Source organism: Protopterus annectens, chromosome 4.part1 (assembly GCF_019279795.1).
Source record: "Protopterus annectens isolate FY-2018-M chromosome 4.part1, PAN1.0, whole genome shotgun sequence".
Lineage (NCBI taxonomy): Eukaryota > Metazoa > Chordata > Ceratodontiformes > Protopteridae > Protopterus > Protopterus annectens.
The window spans coordinates 116,450,822-116,477,043 of record NC_056734.1 but is presented as its reverse complement, the minus strand read 5'-3'; the positions used below and the strand labels follow the sequence as shown (position 1 = coordinate 116,477,043).

Genomic DNA, 26,222 nt, shown 5'->3' with positions numbered 1-26,222 from the left:
CCAGCTTGTGACGGAATAAAACATTATTCATATTTTCTTTATGTAGGAATAGGAAAATTATGAGCACCTGTTTTTCCAATTGCAATACAAGTGGTGTGGTTTACTTGGCTACTTGTCAGTTTTGTAACTCATTTTATGTAGGGAAGACAGAAAGAAAATTAAAACTGAGAATTTATGAACACCTTTATGAAATTCGGAACCAATCTAGGTTGAGATCCCCCAGAATAAGAGCTTCTTGTGAGTATGTGGAAGAACACCAAGATAAGAAGTCTTCAAGGCTAGGAGGTGTATCACCAGGTGGAATATAGATTACAATTGTGATGATGACCTTTTTAGGGTGAAGCTGAAGTTGTGAGATATGTATGTCCCAATTATTGGGGGAGGGGTAGGAGTTTGGTAATTGACATACAGTTAAGTTGGACTTGTACAGTAAGGTAGTTCCACCCCCTTTATGAAGTGGTCTGTCTTGTCTAATGATACTGTAGCCGGTAGGGAGAACTTACGAGTTAGCTGTGTTTTTATTTAGCCAGGTTTCTGTTAAAGCAACTATGTCTAGGGAGTAGTGTGCTATTGTGGCCTGGAGTTCAGGTATTTTATTTTTGATACGTCTAGTATTAATATTTAGCATTAAAAGATGTTTGGTTTTGCTGCTGTTGTTGATTTGCCCAGGGATGAAGATAGTGGGGGTGCTATGTTCTGATATTTCTGTTGGAGCAGTTTGTGTTGGACAGGATGGATTTGGGCCTGGGTTATTTCTTTCTATTATTTATTTTGTTAGTACATCTCTTTATTTCATTGTATACTACAAATGTTATACACTTTGCAACATTTTGTTTTTGTTGGTGTGTTTGTCTAATTACTTTATCACTTGTTTAACCTTGTTGGAGCTTTTCTCCCCAGGACTCAATTGAAAATGGGCTTCTTAGACCCAATGGACTATCCTGGTAAACAAACTGTAAAATAAATAAATAAAATAAATGAACGATACCCATTCAGTTGGTTCTGTGACTGGACAAATCACACCTTGCTGCACCATTTCATTCAACTGAGCTTTAACTTTATCCTGCATAGCTATAAGAACTCTTCTTGCTGGTCTTGCTGGTCTGACTACTGGAGTGACCACTGGGTCTAACTTCATGGAATATACAACTGGAAGTTTGCATAACTTGTCATCGAAAATATCAGCATACTCTGAGAAAACGGCTTCCGAAAAATTAGAACTTGGAAATGCACTTGCATGATGAACTTCTTTAGAAAAAAGAATCATTCTCAAACTATCTTTTTGACCCAGTAAGGACTGCACTGGCCTTCTGACCAAGTACAATAACAAGTCATAACAGTTTTTGTCCAAATAACATGAAAGCATGACTGAACCTTCGGTTTGAATTTCTTCACCTCCATAAGTAGGAAGTCTTGCACTACTGGCTACATTGAGTTGTTCATTAGTTCTCACTTTAGCAAATGTGTCTGCTGAATTAACATTACACTTTGAACCAGTGTCTACTTTAATGTGTCTGCTGAATTAACATTACACTTTGAACCAGTGTCTACTTTAAGCTCTGTGGATTTTCCATTAATCTGGACAGTACAAAACACTTTGCTCCTTGCTAATAAATTCACTGCATCAACTCTTTCATCAAGCACTGATACACCATCTTCACAGAAAGCTGACTGCTTCGACTCTACTTGATCAACTTGCTTTTTTGTGCGGCCTTTCTTTACAAATGTGTGAGGCTTACTTGATTTGCAAAACTTTTGGAAATGGTTCATTTGTTACACTTGTGACATTGCTGACCAAATGGTAAGCACTTCTCTCTTTTAGACTCATGATTTGCACCACAATTGCGACAGTTAACAATAAAGCTAGATTTGGGTTTTGATGACTCATGCTTGCACTGCACTGAGCTGGAGCAAGCTCTCTTCTTAGAATTTGCTGGAAAGCTATGCGTCTTCCCTGGAAACCCCATAGCTGCCATGTGCTTGGGCCTGCTTTTGTTTGTCACGTGTTGCATGCTATCTACATTTGCTCTGGAGCCAACTGAAACCATGCTCTTGTCACTTGCAAGCATACTTGTACGTTTTTCTGTCACCTCATGGACTTGACAAATATCTATGACTTTGCTCAATGTTAAATCACGGTCACGAAGTAAAATCTTTCTCACAGCAGCACTGTTAATACCACACACAAGCCTGCCCTTTATCAACTCATCTTTTAAGTCACCAAACCGACAAATTACAGCTCTGTTTCTCAGGTCATTTATATAAGCTGCAGATGTTTCCTCAGGTTTCTGATCTCTCATGTAAAACAAATGCCTCTCTTATGTAATATTTGTCTGGGCATTACACATTGCTCTGAACTTGCACTTTAAACACTTAGGGTCTTCCCTTGATTCAGCCTGTACAACAATATTACGGTTTTCAACTTCTCCTTTATATGCTGCAGGTGCATACACAAATTACCTTGCTAGGCAATTCTTTACAATGCAAGAAACAATCTGTAATGGCGGCATTTTGCGAACAGACACACCCAGCACAATAAACTTTTCGAAATGGCTATACTTTGACTGCATTTCATGAAATATTTGCACTTTGCACAGAATTAACTCTTCAAAACACTTGCACAGTAATAAGCACGCACTGTAAGCACTTTTACACACTTTGAGATACTTTGAATAACTTTAGTTATGCCCTTAATACAACACAAAGTCGTACTTATGCCAAAACATAGCACTTTGCCAAAACACATGCAGTCGGCCTTGCTTTATTTTTGCTTAATGTGCCCTTTTTGCCCTTACTGTATTTGTTTTGCTCGTTTAAGCCGTTTTCATGCCCAATGTACTTTTCTTGTGCTCGCTTTACTCTAAACATGCCCAGTTTTGCTTTAAACACACTCGTTTTGCTTTAAACATGCTCGTTTTATCTTTAAACATGCTTGTTTTGCTTTAAACATACTAGTTTTACTTTACTGTTAATTGTTTCATCAAATACCTTTATTTTAAATATTTAATTTAGTTAACAAACATTTGTGCCTTCCACTTGCTTAATAAAGTGGCTTGTGCCCTTGTAATGCCCCTTTTTGTCTCTTCTATTAAATAAACAGTTTGTGCTACTTCTCATTACCTTTGATTCTTTTCTGGCTCTTTTTGTGCTCGTTTCTCTTAGTTTTACCTTCACTGCCATCTCTGCACCTCATGGCTCTGGATCTTATTCTCTTCAATCTCAGTTCTGACACCATGCCACTCTCCTATTTTGGACACAATAAAAGAGTCTTTATGGGTTCTGTTCAAGCAATTTTATTTTATACAAACATCACTTTAGAAGATTACTGGCTTTAACTTAAGTAACTTGTACACAAACTAACAACTGCGATCATGCATGCTTTCACTATGGCTGCTCTTACAAATGGCACTAGGGGTTGCACATGTCTGGAATTTATATGTGCACCTACAGCCTTGGCATGTTTCTTAAAGATATAGCACACATTACTTACACTCTGATCTAAAGCAAGAAACAGCCAGTTAGAGCTGTATGAGTTGCCATAGGTTGCTCAGTCCCATATTAGGAATAAAGGACTTAGTATTGACAAGATAATATCTGAGCTACAAAAGTATGACCAGAATATATAGAATTTATTCTCCTTATCATTTTCATTCTGAAAGAAGTGAGGGAGACAGATGGCTATATTCAAGGTACATTCTGAACGTACGGGCATACATTGAGGATTTTTTTTTTCTACAGATAACCTTATATGCATGGAAGAGCAAAGAGTGCACCTATCATGGATGTTTGCCACCCAAATACTCTCTCACAGAAGTCAGAGCAATAAACTAATTAATCTACCAAAAAAATGAAATAAAACTGCTAGAAAAAATGGTTCAAACTTACGCAGAAATAATTTTGCCAACAAAAATGTAAAGATCCCCAGTTTAATGTCATCTGACTAACAGCTGACCTTAAATATCAACAGAAAAACAGAAAATAGAACAAAGCAGTCCTGGACAAAGTGCCTCTCAGGAACAATACGAAAATCCAAAAAATGCAAAAGAGGCAACACCACAGCAGATGTCAATATATATACGTAGATTTAATGAATCCAATAGTACAGAACAGTGAGCGCTTTCATGTTATAAAAACGTTTCAGCAGACTTTCATACACATACATTCTCCATTTGATTTTGAACATTTTTATGTCCAAAATAACATCCATTAAATCCGTATTTCTCGATGGTATGAAAGAGAGGTCCTTATTCAATAGGGACCTCTCATTGTCAGACAACACGTACCTGGATATATTCAAGACTAAGTCCTTTGTATCGGACGGAGCACTTTCTTTTGAAATTCGTGCCTCTCCTCTGATACCTTCCGCTTCTTCATCCGATTCTGTGGGGACCATAGCTGTCTCTCTACCTGCTGAATTGGCAGCGGAAAAGGGCAAAAACTATTGCCATCTGTTGAGCAATGTGCCACAACTGTTGAATGTGCAACAGTTGCCTCTTGATTACCCTACCTAACATCCACTGTCTCCGGATGTACACCTGATTCATTTACCCTTGGACACACAGAAAGCCCATTGGTGCTCTCATTATTCACTTGCTCTACCTCCGTCCTCCGTCTGTAGAGCCGTTGCCGATGTCGTCATCCTCACAGTAGTAGCATTCGGTCTATTCCGATTTGCTAAAGGTGGTACTGCCGTTGAAGCATTTGTTCTAATATTGCTGTTGTTCTCCCTGGGCCAGGAGAACACATTACCCCACCGAAAATCATTGAAATCTCTCTCCAGTTTCTTCTTTTTGTCCTGCAACAGTTTACTTTCAAGAACCATTAGGTTCGTAGTCAAGTCATTAACAAACATGTTCATCTCTGTTAAATTCAGAAGCAAACTCAGTTCATTGCGTAGAGATGTAACCTCTGTGGCCAACGCAGCTTCAATAAGTTTGTATTGTTCAATTAGCATCCTAATATAGCCATAGCTAGTGCCTAAGCTTAATTTCTGCCATTTAGTTAAAAGTTCTGGATAGGTGGTGCTGAAAGTAGACATTTTCAAAATTCGTAATCCTCTCGGCACCACCTTAAAACTTAGACATGCCTCCATGTGCTGTCTCTGCCACTGTGTAGATTTTAGTTTATTCAATTTATTCTCCAACTTCCTAGTTAACTGCATAACAGTCATGTTCCTTAGGGTACTTATGGTCTCCTCCCCATCTTTTGTTAGCTCCATGGTCATTAAATGTAACGGGATTATCATCAGTAGAAAGGAGTCTCTGAAAGGGAGACTCATTACCAAAATTCCCATGTAAGTTTACAGTCTCTGTCACTATACCTTCAGCCATGTCCCAGCGACCATTAGAAAAGCACCAAATAGAATAAAGCAGTCCTGGACAAAGTGCCTCTCAGGAACAATACGAAAATACAAAAAATACAAAAGAGGCAACACCACAGCAGATGTCAATATATATACGTACATTTAATGAATCCAACAGTACAGAAAAGTGAGCACTTTCATATCATAAAAATGTTTCATCAGACTTTCATGCACATACATTCTCCATCTGATAAGTGCTCACTGTTCTGTACTATTGGAGTAATTAAATCTATGGATATATATTGACATCTGCTGTGGTGTTGTCTCTTTTGTATTTTTTGGATCAATAGAAAAACCTCTATGCAGAACAGCTTGACCAAGTCTGAAATGAACAGGAGGCTGTATGGGCAGACATGCTGAAATGGCAGATATATACCCCCAGACAAAGGAGTAAACAAGCCAAAGGCAAAGGATAACATCCTCACAGCCATGTTAGACTGCAGATGCAGATTCATAGTACCCATGTCCTACTACTCACACTACCCATGCTAGAAGCATGGGGATGTCAGCCAGTGCATTCTGACAATCAATTACAAACAGCATCAAAAATCTCCAGACAAGGACCAAAACCTGACTAACTGGACTACCTTTCTTAATTCTACCAACAGCTAAAACTTCCACAAAGACATTTTACCAACATTCTGCTAAGAGTCCAAGAAATATAAGCACTCTGTACAGAAATCTAAGCGAAAGCAAAGAAAACACTTCCATTGGTCAATATTCTGTAAGAAAGTTAATAGCAGAAAAAAAAATGCTGCCTGGAATATTTAAAAAAACATGGAGTTGAATATTATAAAATGCCTGTTGTACTGAACAAAACAAATGTCAAAAGGAGATTGACCACACAAGCAATGTCATTATTCATTCTTTCAACAAAGAAATCTAACAATACTTCACAGTTCTGGAACATGAGCGGATGCAAAATAAGAAAATGTTACTAAATTTTTTTTTACTTCCTGTACTGCAAGACAAATCCACTACTTTCCAGAAATACATTTCCATTACTGCAAAACTACTGCAGAAGTTTCCATCATCCCAACTCAGCAGTTATAAAAGGCTAAAAAACTCCATAGAAAAATTCCAATGGCAGACTCCTACCACCACACTGGTTAAACATATATATTCAGTCAGGTAATGGGACATGGCTCCACTTGTATGGAGATGCTCATCAACTTACATAAAAGAAGTCAACCCTACACCAATAAACCAAAACATTCATGACAGAGCTGAACCTCATATCTAGAAACAAAGATCAATCACCATTCCAAACTGTACACTGTGCTCAGTGACTGAAGTTACTGACTGATTAGCATGCAAAGTCCATTGCTTATGGTTCTGGAAAGACTTACTCATCGATAAACTGCCTACCACCTGGCAGAACATCATATGTTCTTTAATACACAACATGGATTCCAGCAAAATGTGGAGTAAACACTGTACTACTAAACAGTCTGCATCACCATAGCAACTGACAAAGGACACTTCAATATTGTGATGTACTCTGGTAAAATGTCTGACACAATATCTTACTACCTGCTAACATGTTGTTCCGGTGACTCTGGCTTCTGAAATCAAGCAATACTCTGGATCAACAGCTAATTAAGTTCATAATCTGAAGCTGGTTTCTGATATTAAATCATCATACCTTCTGCAATGGTGAACACTGGAATCCCACAAGGCTGTAGAACAGGGTCACTACTTTTCACATTATTTACAAGTGACACAAAGAACAGTACTGAGAACATTGCATTAATACAATATGTATGGATGACTCCATCCTGTACAGTGATAAGCCCCAGATGTTTTACACTAAAAACGTAAAAACATGCTCTCAGATACTAATGAAAAAGCTACTAAACCATTAACTGAATTTAAATAAAAAAATAATTACTAAACCAAGAAATTTAAGCAAGGACTGAGACACAGAATTACTAATTCAAGGACAACTAGAATGTATAAATTATTATTAAAATGAAAATATTTAGAGCTAATTACTGATCATAAAAAGCTTTCAAGAACACCTACACAACTAAGCTTTCAAGAACATGTAAGTAAAGCAGCTGAATCAGAAAGCGTAAGTTGTGTATCACATCAAATAAAGCACCTGGAACTAGACTTCTGAAGATCAGTGGCAAGAATTGTACTTCTCCCAAAACTGTTTTGTGTGTACGTACTTTTTATTGGGGTGTCTAAGCCCATTTTCACTATGTTATTAATTAGCTATAAGAGAACAGCTAGATTTGCCCCCAGTGTATCACCATCACTGTGAAGTCAAGGAATTAAATAATTCAGAATCACTTAACTCTTCCCCTTCAGCCTTACCTGCAAGGAACTGTGCCCTGACTTAACACATCTACTGAAATACACCATCTAACAAGACGTTTAAGAGAAGTAACAGGATACATGCCTCAAGTTCCACTGAGGATAAGTGACATATTCCCTAGATACAACTTACTCTGCTCATGAAACAACCTCAACCAAATCTCAAGAAGCTTTTTCTGTTACAGTTTGAGTAATGTCAAGCAATTCCAATTAAGTATTCTGCAATTCCAACATAAAAAGACAGACCTTTCTTTATGTGTTCTATCTATATGGTTGGAAAAAACATTGCTGTAAAAATAAGTCTTGCTATAACATACCTGGTATCCTAACTACAACATAAAAAAAACTTTGAACAAGGATTATTGATTCTATGATTGTATACTGCATAACTAATGATCTCCCTATTACTTTGCTCTATGTAACATATTTAGCTGATGTAAAACATATGCTGTGTTAGAAATTATGTATTTACTCCCATTCTCACTTGCACTGGAGCTTTTCTCCTTGGGTCTTCCTGAGAATGGACCTAGACCAGCAAGGCAAACCTGGTTAATAAAATATAGTCAGTTAATTAATGATTACTCAGTAATGAATACAGCATCTCGCACACGTTGATGCACTACTAGGCATCTATCAAGACTGTTAATGACATCCAAAAGCCCTGAGGAATACCAGCACCAAGGTTTGAAGGTGAAGCACAAAACACGTGAAACATCATAAAGCTGTTGTGGAGACAAAAATTGCTTAGTTACAAAATCAGTGAGTTATCCTTCACATCTGTGGGGACAGGGGACTTCCACCCAACCTTTTTCTAAACCACATGTGCTCACTACAGCAAATCCACATACTCCTTTCCATGCATGCATACCTGTGAGGTGAATGAAATACAATATATAAGTAAATATTCTGAATCTCTTGGGAACAAATGTAACATCCTTGACTTAGAAAACAAAGGCAATTCAGGAGTTTGGTTGTATCAAACAGCTTTGTATGTAGTAAAGTGGTTTAAACCCTCATGCTCTAAAACTGGGTACAAGTCACTGATCTTTCTTAGTACAAAAAAACTCAAACTAACTTTTTCCTTTTACATGGTAAGGAAAGCAGGCTGATAGATGTTTCTATACAACAAAGCTAATGACTTGCTGGTATGACAAAATGCTCTGCATGTCTGAAAAGTAGGGGGTGGGATAGCCAAAAAGCAACACTAAAGCCTCTAGTCAGATGGCCCAAGAAATATTCTATTTTTTTTTTTTGCACTCTTTCCCCCCTTCCCCCATTGCCTGTCAATTATCAACACTCTCCTGGCCACTCATCTCATTTATTCTCAATCACCAGGATGAGGTCTAAATGTAAGAGGGGTCATCTTTTAGACAATCTCTAGGGGTGGTTCAAGCATTTTTCTGCTTTTTATGCTCTAGTGACCCGTGCACATCCAACATCGCACAGAGGAGGGGACATGTAACAGGCCAACTTCAGATGCATCTCCTTGATTCTACAAGAGTACTCTCCAAGCATCCCTGCCTCTATTCCTGAAACACAAGTGGTGTTTTTCACAATTTTCACCAAACAAATCACTCCACCCTGTTTGCTTAAGTGCACATGGATGAAACAAACACCAAGGCAAAAAAAAATGCTAAAATTTATCTAAAGCATTTAATAGTAAATCAACACATGGAAATCTGGCTCAAATGCCTTCAAGACAGAGCATGTTTAAGAAATTCCTAAGATTTGATCAATTCTTGTTAAACGATTGTGATGAAACAGGATACCCATGAGTGATGACAGAAGGTATTTTCTACAAAGCGATTATTCCTATAATCACAATAACCTGCCAGAAAACCTTCCCTGAAATAAAAAATATATATTTTTATCTGTTAATCGTATAAACAAACTAGGTACAAAAGCCCTTATTGTAAGGGTGATTTGAAAATGTTGTTTGATTTTGTGATTTGATCAGAGTTACACTATGCAGATGAAGGAACGAAGGAATAAAACACAGAACAAAGAAGAGAACTTCATTACTAGCTTACTGATTAACCCTGTGAACTGTGCTGCTAAACACTCCCCTTCCTAAGGGACTCCATTGTGTCTGGAAATGACAGAGTGCAGACTTACTACTGAGGGATATGGATAATCAGAGACTAAAATCATCCCATTAGGATGTCAGATGCAGGTTCAACTGCACACTAGGTGCAACAACAGATGGCAGTAGTGACTGGCACGTTGAAAATCAGGACACCCCAACTCAAGAATGCATGACAAACAGCTTCGCTTTGGTCTACAGAAGGATCTGCAATCAAAACATTATGGATGGGCACAAATATGCCACCAGTATCATAAGCGAGGATTGGCCAATATATTATGACTACTGATGGAAAGAGTCTGGCTACTTCTAACAACTTTCATAACAGCCATCTGGAAATGTACAAGTAACGTCCACCAAACAGTATTCACAAGCTTGACATCTCTGACAACTATGGAGTTGCTTTAATCTTCAAATACTTATGCAGAATTTTTTTCTCCCTCTTTGCCTCTGCTGCCTGTTGGTCATCAGCTCCCTCCTCAGTCAATCAGCCCAGTTGTTCCCAATCATCAGAACAAGGAGCCCATCATTCAAGCAGCCACTGGGGTGGCTTGAGGATTTTTGTTTTTTTCTTCTCAGTCTTATCTGTAAATATCGATGAGGCATCATTTTGTGTGTTTGTGTGTGCACATGCATGAGCGTAATGGGCTGTTCACAGAGAACGTCGCCCCACTTCTGCAAAGGATGTTCCCTCCAAGCATCCCTCCCCCTTCCCATACAGCACAAGTGGTGGTCTCCCTGGTTTTCACAAGGTAATTGTACTACCCAGTGCCTCAGTCTCTTGGAAGCTGCAGGTAGAGCTATGCCCCCTTAAGCCCCCAAGCTTCTTCAGTGCTGAGGATGCTAATTAAACCATGTTTGCTTGTGTTGCAGTCAGAGCTCAATCTCACTGCATCACAGAGTCAGGCAACATGGCCAATGCAGAATTATGGCTGTTCCATTACTTTTATTATAACAGCTGTCTGTTAATTTTGTGAGATAGGCTGTGGAGTTGTTATATTTATGCCTGAACAAGTAGTTAGGTAGTTAATCCTCATATCTGTCATCCAGGTTACGTACCTACTAAGTCTTAAACTCCAAATGCATGCGCCATTTCCTCTGTATTCAAACACACAGCCCTTAGATATGCCAGCAGGTAGAACCTCTAGTCTACAAAGATCTAACAATCTCCCTTAAGGTTTAAGATCTACAGTTTTAGCTGCTTCTGTGGTGCAGACAGATTGCATGACTCACTGATTTACACTTTTAAATATAAAATACCATCTAGAAAATCCTACTGTCAGTGGAGTGATAGGAAGCCAGTATCCAAAAATGTAAATATGTAATACAAACATTTATACAACAAAGTGAAAAGATAGTGAGTATACAGTGACTACTAGCGATGGAAATCTACCACCAGGTTACAATATCTTAAGGCTAGATAGAACAAATAGGAAAGGTGGTGGAGCCGCAATTCTATTCAAAAACAAAATAAACCTCCTGCCATTTCATACCCCTTTGCCAACATTTCAAAATGCTGAAACTATAGCCTCTATCCTAATAACCAATGATAAAAAAATTGCTATCCTTTGCTGCGACATTCCTCCTGGAAATAACTCTCCAGCCATAGAAGAAACCCTTCAATGGCTGAATCATAACTCCCCTCAAGAAACAATTTTATTAGGCAACCTCAATACTGACTGGCAAGCCTGCAACTCCAGCAACCCCACTAACCAAATTAACCTCTATGGCTTCACCCAGCTAATTCAAGAGCCCACCAGAGTAGACAAAAAACCCCATAAACAAACCATTATTGATTGGACACTAGTGAATAGCCCCAAACATCACTATCAGACTGGATGCTTACCTGATGTTCTCAGTGACCATCTCCCCCCACCTTCCTCCTAAGGAAATGAACCAATACTCCTAAACCCATAACCTACAGATACATCAGGGATGATCATAACAACCCCAGACAACCTAAACAACATTGTAAAGCAATGTAACTGGCAGCCTCTAAGAACCCTACAACTAGATCAGGCAGTAGACTATTTTAATAATATGTTTATCTCAGTTCTAAATTCCACTGCACCAATAAGAAAGATAAAAACCAAAGCAAACTATGCTCCATTGTTAAGAAGGGACACAAGAGCCCTACTAAAAAACAGAGATAAGGCCTGGAAGCAATGGAAACAAGAAAACTCTGGTCATACCAAACAAAATTATAAACAACTTAGGAATCTAGCCAAAAAACAAACTAAACTAGACAAACAAAACTACTTCCCAGGTCTCCGAAACAAACACTCAAAAAATCCTCAAAAAGTTTGGCATAGTATCAACTCCCTACTAAAACCTGGCACAATTGCTACCCCCACCCCTACCTCCTCCAATACTAACAGCAAAGATGTGGCTTTCCAGCTTAACTGTCATTTCATAAACTCAAGTCAAACTCTCTCCAGCCAACTAACGAACACTAATAACTCACCAGCCACAACTGTTGGGAACCCTCCTAGCAGCTCTACCAACCAACCATCCTTCTCTCTCTCACCTGTCCCTACATCTGAAATTAAAAAAAACTCCTCCTCAAACTAAAACCTACCACACTTGCAGCAGACAATATACCAGCACACTTCCTAAAAAATAGCTGACTCCCTATCACATCCAGTATCAAGCCTAATAAACAGGTCCATTCAGGAAGCTTATGTGCCACAACTATGGAAAATATCCGACATTATACCTCTTCACAAAGGTGGTAAATCTTACGACTTTTACAACTATCGGTCTATAGCTAATCTTTCTCCCTTATCTAAGCTCCTAGAGAAATGCATACACTCGTAAGTCTCCACCCAACATGGATTCCGCCCTCACCATAGTACAACTACTGCCCTTTTCTCCTTCACCAATCAGGTTAACCATCATAGAAAACAACAACAACTATGTATCTGCTACCATTTTAGACCTCTCTAAAGCATTTGACATGGTCTTACACCCAAAACTATTGGATGCTCTTCACTCTCTATCCTTTACTTCTCCTACTATCTCCTGGTTCAAAAGTCCAGCTGCATATTGGCGTTCCCACGTGGCTTTAAAGTAAGCCACTCACCTAGCCTCAACAACATAGAGTTGCCAGGAGCGATATCCAGCTGATTCTAAACTGCGCACTTGCTGCAGTGCATGGATATACCTCGCCTTATTCCATTTTGTGCTCTATTTCATGATTCATTACCACATTTTATTAAGATTGTGGCGTTGCTAACTTGCTGTCCCCCTCTACATGAGCCTCACTCTATCTGTGCATCTCCACTTGTAGCGATTACTATTATAGCTGTATAACGCTGGCATACTGCTTGTATTTTTAACTGTTTATACCTCCAGTATTCCTATCCACTCATAGCAGAGGCTACAATTGTTGCTTAACACTGACTACTACAGGTGCATTTTTAACTGGCTGCAGTCTCGCTCGCTGAGACCGTTGTAGCATATGTAGCACTAGCCTCTCTCCAGATTTCCCCTCTATTTTGGACAAACACCCTCTTTACTTTATGTTCATCACATATATTAACACAATGAATTTGCTACCTGACATTACCTGTTCTACAATATTATGTTGTCTACAACATTTAATCTTGGATTGTGTGTACTGCCTGTTTATTGCTTAATATTTAATCAGCCTAATTCCTTAGCGGAAATAATTGTAATTTTGAATTGCTGTGCTACTCTATTCTCTAGAAACTGTATTTATCTGATTGGCTTTCTGGATACCGAATTTTGTGTACCTGCTTGTTAACTACTAGGTCCCTGAGTCTATTAATTTCTGTTCTGAGATGACCTAGTGAAATAGTGCTGCTTAACTATTACAATATTAGTAAGTGATTAATACTGGGTCTTGTTACTCAATGTTTTTAGCTATTACAACAATAAGTATTTAATACTGGGTCTTGTATACCACCTACACGTGGTTAGATATGACCAGACATTATTATGAGCCTGTTGGCATCTAGACTTAGAGTAGTATTCCTAAGCTTTGTGTTGTTTTTCTTAGTAACAGTTAATGTGTAAAATGAATTTTATTAATATATTTGTCTAACTTCTTAAACTATCTTTGTCTAACTGCTGCATGCATAGCTGTATTGTTTACTTAATTTGCTTTTTTCTCCTCTCTAAACCTACACAGCTTTTAACCTCTTAACCTGCTGTTGACTGGTGAATCTACCTGCCTGCCCTATAAGGACCCCTCTCAAAACAAAAGAAAGCCATCTCATCTGCAAGGAAGTTACAATCCTACATTCAAAACCCTTCCATCTATAGAAACAGGGAAAGTATGTGTCTCCTCTCATGCAGGCTCTGGAGCTGAATTGTCTATTTTTAAAAGAATACAAAGAAGTATCTGTAGTCCAGTTTGCTGTGTGAAACCTCCCTCCTGAGCCATCTACCCAGCAGCCATACCCCCTCCTACCCCATAATAAGCTTCTCTGCTTTAACATTGTTTACTCCAGTTGTGTCCTACTTCTTATTTTCCTCTATTTTAGTGCTGTCTGTAGTTTTAACCTTTAACCACTAGGTGGCTCTCTACAATAGGCTCTGTAATTTCTAACTCTCACCTCACTTGTATTACTTACAGTCTACCATGCACCTTCTTCAGTGTATCTGACTCTACTCTATCTTGTCCCTCTCCTTCCTTCTGTAGTCTTTAGCCCAGCCCTATATACCTTGCCACTGTTTATCTTAAACTTGTGCTACCTCTTACCTGGAACTTCTAACTGCTCCACTATAATCTGCTGGTCACAGACTGACTCTGGGACCTCTTCCTTCACTTGCTCTAACCCGCTCCTTTCGCCCTGCGGGCTCACTCTGCTCCCCTACCCTACCCCCAAATTCCACCCACCCCCAGTACATCTGTACTTATGCCTCCATGACCACACCCTCATTATGTGTCAACCTATAGACTACCCTATCTTGTTACATACTTAACTCCTAATTACTTAGTACCTCCCTTTATCTAACCCTCTCTGTACAACCTCACCAATTACCTTTCCTTACTACTCAATTTTTCATCCCAATGCCTCAGCTTTCCTTTCACCTTAACATGCTTATCACTGCCATACCTAAACTCTTTTACTTGTTCCTCTTTTTTATAATTCTTCCCTCTCTACTTATATCTCATATACTCACCAATTATGAATACCTAAACCATACTAGTTTTCAACATCCCTTAAAACAAACAACTCCTCTCTCCCTTTCATCTGCACCAATTTATTGTAACACAACATCTTCATCATCCTACCTTCTACCTCAGTTTCATAGATTAACCCACATTAGGTACCTCCAACTGAGAAAACCATACTGTAATTTTTCCAAACTCTTAAAACACTCGCATACACCACAGCAACACCTACTTCTACATGGTGACATTCATCCTAATCCAGGCCCAGAAAACACCATCCCTGATTCCCAACCTTTCCACACCACCTCTGAAACCCCAATTGGTGGCCCCAACTCTCTTCTCATAGCTCACCTCAACATACATAGCTTAAACAATAAAATGACACAGCTACATGCACTATTAGGTTTCTATTCTTTTGACATCCTATGTCTAACAGAAACTTGGCTCAAGCCAGTAACTAGCAGCGATGATGTAATACCACCTGGATATAATATCCTGAGACGAGCTCGTCTAAACAAAAAAGGTGGTGGAGTAGCAATATTGTATAAATCTGAATTACAAATTACAATACTGGATACTCAACCTCTCACTCCTAACAATATTGAAATTGTAATCACTACGCTCCAAATTAATACAAATAAATCCTTATACATTATCTGTGCCTATATCCCTCCAGGTAACAACATTAATACTCTTGAAAATTCACTTAGCTGGTTGTCCACATCCTTCCCACAAGAAACCATACTCCTTGGAGATTTTAATATCAATTGGTATTGCTGTACTTCAGACAAACCTACTACTCACATAAACCTTTATGGCTTCTATCAAACCATCACCTCTCCTATCAGAACCCAGAAACCTAGCAACAAAAAAGTACCTTAGACTGGATATTAGTGAATAGTAATCCCCTCCTATATAAAACACATACATTGCCTGATGATATTAGTGACCACTCTCTTATCTTTATAACTAGACAAAAGACCACTATTTCCAACCAAACTACCTTTAGGACTACCTGAAACAAGAAATATCTAAACCCAGACAGCTACCTAGCTGAGCTCAGAGCTTGCAACTGGTCACCTCTAAAATACCTACCTCTTGATGAAGCGGTGTCATACTTCCAAATTCCTGCTAATTCTTGACCGCCATGCCCCTTCTCGTACAGTCAGAACTAGGAACAAACCTGCTCCTTGGCTCTCCAAAGAGACCAGGCACAAAATGCTACAGAAAAATAAGATTTGGTCCAAATGGAGATGTACAAAAGACCCTATGGTCCATCAAAACTTTAGACAGCTTAGAAACACGACTAAAAAATTAATTATTCTTGACAAAAAAAACTATTACCATAAACTCCAACAAACCCAACCGCATAATCCACAAAAGTTCTGGTCAGGCATTAACAGACTACTTCATCTAGGTCACTCCAAAACTTCTACCCCATCTAACTTGACTCAGAACACTCCCATCCAAATCGCAGATACATTTAACAAATTTTTCTCAAAATCAGTCAAATCACAAGCAAATACCTTATCCCCAGCTAGCACCACTACAATACCCTCAATGGCTAATAATCCTCCTGCATTTACTCTACAATCAGTGCCAACATCACTCATCCATACGCTTCTCCAAAAACTTAAACCTTGTACTCCATCAGCTGACCTCCACCCAGCCGAATATCTGCAAATGGCAGCTGGTGCACTAGCCTACCCTATTTCCATCTTAATAAACAGTACTACAGAATGTACCATCCCTTCTCTCTGGAAAGTCTCACATATAATTCCATTACATAAGGGTGGTAACTCAACGGAACTCACTAACTTTCGACCCATTGCCATACTCTCTCCTTTAGCAAAAATCATGGAGAAATGTATCCACCGGCAGCTACTTGAGCATCTCCTACAAAACAAGCTACTGGCTGACTGCCAGCATGGCGTCAGGCCATTCCACAGCACTACAGCTGCTCTTTTATCCTTCTCTGACTGTATTAATAGAAATCGTAATAACAACTTACTTTCCTCTGCTCTCTTTATACACCTCTCTAAAGCCTTTGACATGGTTAATCATCAGTTAATGTTAGATACACTACAATCACTTTCCTTAGATACTCAGGCAGTCAAATGGTTTAAGTCTTATTTAGGTAACAGACAACAGGCAGTCTTCTGGGACAATAAATTATCTATTCAGCTCCCAGTCACTCTGGGTGTCCCACTAGGCTCCATTCTGGGACCTCTCCTCTTTTCTATTTTCATTAATGATCTGAAAACTATCCTCCCCCAAACCACCTGCATACAATAAGCTGATGACTCGACAATCTGTGCCGCAGCCTCTTCAGCTGAACTCCAGTCCAGTACCCAAAGAGTTCTTACCTTAGTTGAAAACCGGTTCCATCAACGCTGTCTCCTCCTTAACCCAAAAAAAAACTAAACTATTACTGTTCACTCCCACACAGAAGTCTACCCGTATTAATTTCACAATTACATCAAATAATAGCACTGTAATAGCACCCGGCACAACCACCAAACTCTTAAGTGTAACAATTGATCATAATCTTAACTATGACACTCACATAAACTTAACTATCAAAGCAGTTAATAGAAAACTTGGTTTCCTCTATAGGCTTAAACCCTTTCTTACACCCTCTGCCAGGACTACTATTGCTCAAACCCATCATCAACCTCCTAGAACAACATCACCAGATTTGCCACTGGCTCCCCTTTTAGAACCCACCACTGCCAAAATCTGGAACAGCTAGGATGGCTAGAATTTCAAAACCAGGTTCTTCTTCAGCAGCTTACTATCACTCACAAGGTCCTGCACCATCCCACTAATACTCCTGTACTCTGTAATCTTATTAGTCCTTATATAAATCTCAAAACTCTATGCTCAGCAAATAAGTTACTAGTAGCCACCCTTAAATCCAATAACAAATCTGGTGAATGCCTGTTTACTAACTTTGTTGGAAACACTTGGAACAGACTTCCAAATGATCTAACTTCCCTTACATCTACTCCACTGTTTAAGAACCAACTAAGTGACTTCCTTAAATCCCAATGGTTATGTACATGTTCTAAACCACACTGACACCCTCTCCCCTTGCTAAAATGCCTCTAAAACTTCCTCAACACTTATATCCTTTTCTTATCTCCTTCACTATTTGTTTAGGATGTTCTACAATTTTTTCTAGTTTTAACCCCGTATTTTCTGTTCCCTGTCAAACTACTGCTTAATAAAAACTAGCCTTTTCAGAGATTTGTTACATGCCATGTCCTGTGTGCACCTATGTATATAAGATGTTTGTTACATGCCATGCCCTGTGTGCATCTACGTATATAAGATGTTTGATAGATACTAGCTATTCATTTATTTTTGCTTTCCATGTCTAACCCACTTCTCTAAATCTGCTATACATATTATTCTATAGTTATATCAGCTGCTCTAAATCTCTTTACACCAACTCTAATATAATTATGTTTTTTCTTTTTTCTTATATTGTTATTTCATTTTCTCTTTTCCCTCTTTTCCTTTCTCGCCTACTAACTTAAATTAAATCTATGGTAAAGTTTTTTTTTACATTAATCTAGCGTTATAATGTTTTCTTTAAGTAGATGCTTTGTATCTTTATTCACTTTATTTAATACTGGAACTTTTCTCCCTCGGCCTCTACTGAAAATGGACATATATCCAGTTAGACTAGCCCGGTCAACAAATGTAAAATAAAATAAATAAATAAAAGCTACTTATCAAACAGACAACAATCTGTACAATGGCAAAATGAACTATCCCCTCCTCTCCCTAACTCCATAGGAGTACCACAAGGCTCAATATTAGGCCCACTACTCTTTTCTATTTTTACAATCTACACACCTCCTCCAAGCAAGCCTCACTAATTCAGTAGGCAGATGACTCTTCACTCATCTGCACAGCCCCATCTGTGAACACCCTACAACAACTAGCCCTAGAATCATTCTCTGCTACTGAAACTTGGATCACTGACATCCAATTCATTCTCAACCCTAATAAAACCAATCTTCTTCTGTTCACCCCTAATAAACAAAATCTACCCCCTCTACTTTCTCAATCTCATCTAGGGATGGCACTATCATCTCTCCAGCCACCCACACAAAACTCCTAGGAATTGAAATAGACAACAACCTATCTTTCGATCTACATGTAGCACAAACCATCCATAAGGGTCATAAAAAAATGGGAACCCTTTACAGGCACAAAAACTCTCTCACAGATAAAGCAAGAATCACCCTAGCTTAAACTCACCTCTTATCAACACTTACTTATGCTGCACAAATCCTAACCCATACTAGAAAATCAGATCTGGACAAGTTAAGAGTCATGCTATAACAAAATTGCCAAATTTGCCAACAACTCTCCCTTTAGAGCCCAACACTGCCTAGTACTAAAAGAAATTCAATGGCTTGAATTTCCTAACTTACCAACAAACTCACTTGCGCCTTTAACATCAGAAACTACCCAGAAAAAACTCCAGCCTTAAAGCAGATATTAACATCCCACTCATCCAGTCACCCTCTCCGCTCATCCAATAAACCTCTCCTCAGTATTACAACTGCTAACAACACTGCAGGTAAAGCCCTATACACCCACATGTTGTTGTGTCTTTCGGCTTTTCCCGGTCAGGGGTTGCCACAGCGGAACTCCGGTCCACTAATGATTGGCAGTTGATTTTTACGTGCCGAGTTGCCAGCCCTGATGCACAACCTTCAACGAAGGTACGCCCATTCATGCATGTCTCCACGCAGAAGATGCTCTAGCTGAGAGTCGAACCAGTCAGCGTCTTATTGTGAGGCGACAACGCTACCGCAGCACCATCACCCACATCATAGCCCAGAAAAAGGAACAATCTCCCCACTGTTATAACCCTTGCAACAACAAACACAAATTTCAAAAAACTACTCAAATCACATCTCAGGGCAACTTGGGTTTGCCCATGTATCACTTGACAATCACTACACCTTTTCTCCTCCTCCTCCAAACAACTCCAACTAGAATGTACACTATTGTACTCACATAGATATAAATACTTCTTATAATAAGCCACACTGGTCATTGTACTTCTTCCAGTGTACACTTACTAGAAATGTAAACTGTCAAACTGTATGTACTGCTAGTTAAAAACAGCACATGTAGTCATGTCTATTCTACCTATTTGCAAATGTTAATCTAACGATATTTCAATCCTGCAATGCCTGTAAACTATTGATAAATTATTGAATGCATCTGCTTGTAAGTAATCTGCTGTCTTTTCATTTTGTATATTTCTCACTGCATTAACTACTAACTGTATGTTAATTGTAGAGCTTTTCTCCCTGGGCATCCATTGAAAATGGACCTGGTCCAGCTGGATTTTCCCGGTTAACAATAAAATAAAATAAAATAAATACAACAGCTAGTGCAGATAATAAATATCACACTGCATCAGTGGGATGTACTGGATTAATGCACAGTACTAGTGAGAGCAAGCTTCAAGCAAATAGACAACATAAACAGAATATATTTTGACTATGGCAACACACTGCTCTGTTGGCAATGCCTACAACCTGGACTCGGGCAGTGAGGCAAAAAACAAGAATGAGTGGGTAACACTGGTTTATCTATCTCTGGGAGACCGCAAGTGCGCTGGAAGCAACAACACAGCAGAAACAACCTTGATAGATGTTTGGGATCAACCAGTTTGCACCTGCTGTCCCAAATTCAGACAGCACCTGGCAAGCAGTGTGGATGCAATAAGTTGGCCTCACTGGGGGCTGATGGGTTAGTTAGTTACATATTAGAAGACTTAATGTTCGCTGTGTATGAAGTTCAAATGGTACATACTATTGTCCCCCACTACTAGAAAAAATGAGGTTACCAATAAGACACTCCCTTTCCCAGAATGGGGAGAACATTCAAAGTAGGTGAGACAAGGTTACACCAGTTAGACTGGGGTGAATGAGTGGATCAATAGGTAGTCATTGAAGCTAAAATGTTACACATATGGGGCCTTCCAACAAAGGTGATTTTTCATTATGTATCAGTGTTGCTGCACTATGCAATCTACCCGTGTATGCCCCTGTACTGAAAAAATGAAATGGCAACAACTGTTTTATTAACCTGTGTAATACAAAACATTTATTTTTTTGCATTTACACTGTATGTGAGTATCTGCATTTGTACCTGTACCTGCATTCTTTTGGTGCTAAGTATGGCAAAAAAGGTCATCAGGAGGAGTCTATTCACAGGCACAGCAAACAAGTAACTCTACAATATTTTATACATCTAATGCTACACAGTCAAAAGCCTGGCAGAATTAAGTTGTGTGTTCAAGTTCCAATTCCCATGCAGAAATATCTTCTTTGTGTAGGGGCAACAAAGAAGAAAATGATAATGAAAATACAATAATGACAACACAAAACTGAAATAAATCCACAAAATGCAGAAATTTACAAATCTTTTTGTGTAGAGTCAGGAATAGTGACAAAACTTTTCTTCAGCAGCATCAGATATCAGAATTCTGGAAAAAAATAAGCAGTAGGAATATCACAATGCATACATATACTGTCAGCAACACTTCATGGCAATTTGTAAATGAATGGCTTTAGGTGGTGAATATTGCAAAATCTGGTAAGCATGTGAAATGATGGAACCCACTGGACTGAGTCCTAAAACACACAGAGACTGAATGGATGAAAAATGGACCTGCATATACCATGTCCAAGTGGCCATTTCCTAAAATATTCCCTTTTCTCCAAGGTATGGAGATCTTGGAGTTGGTATATGTAAGTTGGGGGATGTGGGAGGCTTGCCCCCCCATATCGAGGAGGTGGGGTGGGGGGTTGTGACTGCAAAAAAGGAAGTTTAAAGAAGAGCAATCTTCGATATTTGCTCTTTTCATAGGTTTTCTTTTTTTATTTGGCTTGTCCGCACTTGGCATTACAAGTGCCAACATTTCATTCAATAGGAGCACAAAAATCTGCTCCTGGATGCCACCTAGTGGTGGAACTTTATTCTTGTATAATCAGATTTATTTTACTTACAGTGATATGATACATATTTTAAGTAAACATTCTATAACAACATATGGTGGTGCTGCGGTAGCGTTGTCACCTCACAGTAAGACGTTGTCCTGTTCAATTCTCAGCTAGAGCGTCTTCTGTGTGGAGACATGCGTGAATAGGCATACCTTCGTTGAAGGTTGTGCGTCAGGGTTGGCAGCTCGGCAGGTAAAAATCTACTGCCAATCATTAGCGGACCGGAGTTCCGCTGTGGCGATCCCTAACCAGGAAAATCCGAAAGACACGAAAACAACAACATTCTATAACAACACAAGATGAAGAATGAGAAGATCTTACTAAAACAACCTGGGATAATGAGAGACAGCCAAAAGATCTCGACACTCCACAACATTCCTCTGAGTACCTGGATTTATGTCCTTTGATTTAATTTTGACTGCAGAAGAGCTTGGTACATGCTGATCTTCACTGTTAAGTCTTGTTTTCACTTTCTTGGTGACTTCTCGAGAAAACTTCTCCTTCAGAATGTTAAACTCCTGAAATTTCTTTGCCTTCTGTTCACTCTGAGCTTTCAGTGTCAAACTCATGCTTTTGTAAGTGTTAGAAGGAACTCCTTTAGCTCCCTAGAAATAAAAGAACTTTGGGTTATCAGCAGAAATTAATCTGCAATCACAAACACACATTTTCTATAATTAGGATCAGAAATATATGCATGGACTTATTATTAAGTAAGACACTGTTTGGTAGAAAGATTCATGAAATGATTATTACAAGTGCACTGTGCGCTCCCACAGAATTTGAGAATTCGCAAAAATGGGGAAAAAAACTTTTCTGTAAAAAGTTGGCTTCAAGGCACAGAGGAACTGACTACAACCCATGTACCATGGGATAGATTAACAGCCAGACATGATAAAGTGACCAAAGAGAATATAATGCAAAAATGTAAAGCCTTTTCAGACAAAATGCCCACAGAAAAAAATACTTCATAAAAATGTATCCATTTTAACGGTATTACTACAGATGCAGGAATGAAATGGATGGGTCTCAGACTAATATGCCAAAAATCTACTATGATCCATCTGACATTCTATGATGTCTAAACAAATGATTATTATTAAATTATCACCAGAAGCTGCATCAGTGATGCATGGTGTGCTCAACCTACTTAAAACCATAAAATAAGCGATGAAGCAAGTGCTTAGAAAAATCAAAACGATGGAAATCATAGTGAAACAGACTAAATCTACTGAATGGGCTGGCAGTATGGTGACACTTGAGAAGCAAGATACAGTTAAAAAGTGTACAGACTCACAAGATCTAAAGAACCAAATCATTAGAGAACATCTCTTACAAACAGCAGATAATGCCCACCCCTAACCCCCACAGTGATAGAAGAATGTAGTAGTCCACAAAAACTGACAGGCTAAAAAAAGAGCCACAAAGATAACAAAAATGGACTATTAAGGATAAGGAAGACATTACGTATTGTTACTATTACAGAACTTAGAGAAAAGAAAAATAATTGCACAAGAAAAATTGTCAAAAGCTTCAAATAAAAATTTGTATTGATTAATACAACAGATCCACAGAAGACGTTACATGTTATCAGTATACGTTAACCTGTGTGAATGACAAAAGGAGGCAATTAAGGGCACAGTGCGGGTGCTGAGAAGATCATTCTTGGTTAACATCATAACTTTAACCGTACCCTGGCTTAAGAGTGGGGTCAAGTCCCACCAGGGTATTAGGAACTAATACTTGGAAAAATGAAACTACAGGAAGTAGCTGCTGTTAGGTTTAATGCTTTTTCTCAGTGTTAGGTGCTAATCAGGATTTTGTCAAAATAACCTGGATGAAGCAAGCTTCAATACTTCCTTGGGCGGGTATATATTTCTGAGAATACTATTTGGAATTTCATTGACCAGGATTATTTCAACATGTTGTAGCTGATATGACCTGTTCTGTAAACACCAGAAATGACATTTTAGTCTGAGGTGCCATGTAGTAGTGGCAAGTAAATTGTTAGACTAAAACCACAAGATTTCAAAAGTGAACACAGCTAAATGTCAGACTTGGTTAACTTTGAAATACAGGGTTCATCATCTAAATGCTGATGGATTTTCAGCCAGCTTCAGCTAATGTGCATCCAGCTGCACACATACAAACGCCAACATACAAACCCACATTAAAGCAATTCTTGGGGATGATACATGTCCACACTTGCACCTTACTTGCCATCATACCGCTCAACTTGCAGATCTGGACAATGACTCTAAAATTAGGTACATCCAGCCAAAAACTGTGCAAATAATTATCATATACAGTAGTATAACTCCTCTCCACTTCTAGCAGGATTGTAGTATACCACCAATCAAATACTTAAGTTTAAAAAAATCAGGAGTGACAAAAATCTTTATGCAGTGCAATCAATGGATAGATCCATACAAGAGGCTTTTGACAAGGGGTGGGGTGTGAAACTATGAACTTTCAACAAGGGGTCAGCTGGAAAGGGTTGGGCAAACTCGATTGCTGAGAAGCAACAGTTGCATATCAGACGCACCCAAGTGGGCAGAGGGATGAAAAAAATAGTTTCTTTCTACTATCACATTATGTTATACTATGATACATTATGGTAAACCTACCACTACATTGACTTTATTTTAATACTTAACTTTACCGACAGCATTGTCAATCACAAGAGTTAACAGTAATGACAGATAATGTAGTGTCGCCAAGAAGCAGCTGCCTCAAAACAAGTCCCAGGTTGTTTACTGCTAAAGGCAAGTAAAGTATCAACTGTATTATTATTATTGTTATTAGCAGTAGTAGTATTAATCACTGAATTGTGTGAGGAAGTTACTGTAAATCTATCACCACACCATGTTGGACAAGGAAGGTTCTACGGAGGCACAAGTTTTAAATTTCTCACCAATACTGTGCTAATTCTAAAAGCCCCAGCTGCACCTCTAGCTACGGAGAAAAATCATTCCAGCCCTGTACTGGAACTATATACACAACATTGGTAACACCACAAAATGTGGCTTTAAACAACAAAGTTAATTTGCTAGTAGTCTTCTTTACATGAGTGCAAGCATGAGAAGCTAAAACAAATCGGGGCTCACATTATATCCAATGAAAATATTAAATAATTAAAAATTACTCTATTTAACACTGATATGAAGACAAATTTAGAAACTTGGTTAAACACTGGCAGCAGTTGTATTTTAAGACTGACCAAGTCATAGCTAAAACCTGTTAATATGACACAGTCAACAAGGAATTATTAAACAAATAGTCAACAGAACAAAGCAGCAAAATGCCTATAAAACAAAAACACAGACTGAAGCAAAACCACTTTAATGCATGCTTTCATCCAAAATTATACATACTTTACTAGGCAAAATCCAACCATTTAAAATACCTTCATTAAATAACCCATTCAAAAACATCAGGTGACTTTTTTTTTTTTTTTTTTTCCCCTTCAGTTTTGGTAGTTTATATCTTAACACAATTAATACCAAACATTCCAGAACCAGACTTGCTCATTATAAAAAACCTCTACAAATGTAAATCTCCATCAGCCAAACCTTCTTGTGTGAGTGTATCTTTATAGACAGTGAAGTTGGAAGACTAATCTATCTACTACCACCAGGCTAAAGGTTACATCTGAGCCTCGTTTAATTCTCTCAAATTTGTACAGCCTAAAATATCACCTATGGGAGACTTCGGTCTGCATTGGAAAGTACAGTTGTGTACACTTACCATAAATGTAGAAGTTCGAGTGTATTCACTGTTCCAGTCATTACATTTGGGTAATCTGCTGGCAGGTTGCCCTCAGTCGGTCTGAATTCCAAAGTCTTGGGTCCTGGGTCAGTTGCTGTCTCCTCTTCCATGACGTCAGGTCGTCAGGGGTATAAAACAAGCAGCCGACGCCATTTTCTTTAGTTTTTCTTGCCCCAGATGTCAGGTGCCCAAAAAAAGGTAGCAAAAATATATATGTATAAAAACTATATATACATGCATCAATATAAACTTTACCTTCATCTACAAGCAAATACACCATATAGGTTGTAGAAGATAGAGAAGGAAAGATAAACTCCAGAATGAAAGGGGGATGGCGGGCGGGTAACCTGGACTGCAACAGTGAATACACTCAAACATCTACATGGGTTCAGGCGCCTAGGCAGCGAGACATTTCCCTGTGGTACATTTGACTGGGGACACACGGCTGAAGTAACATTCAGCTGCAGAGAAATATGGCTGTTTGCAAATTCCCTGTGGGCAAAGAGA

At 38.7% G+C, this 26,222-nt stretch overlaps 1 protein-coding gene across 2 annotated transcripts in view; it reads right to left on the bottom strand.

The window, feature by feature from the left end:
- The window catches only part of DZIP1L (DAZ interacting zinc finger protein 1 like), a 1,070,134-nt gene that overhangs the window by 155,369 nt on the left and 888,543 nt on the right, over positions 1 to 26,222 (bottom strand). For both annotated transcript variants that reach the window (XM_044070018.1, XM_044070019.1), the window contains one exon: positions 22,339 to 22,555. In XM_044070018.1, the coding sequence (XP_043925953.1) occupies positions 22,339 to 22,555 (217 nt within the window). The remainder of the gene's footprint in view (positions 1 to 22,338; positions 22,556 to 26,222) is intronic.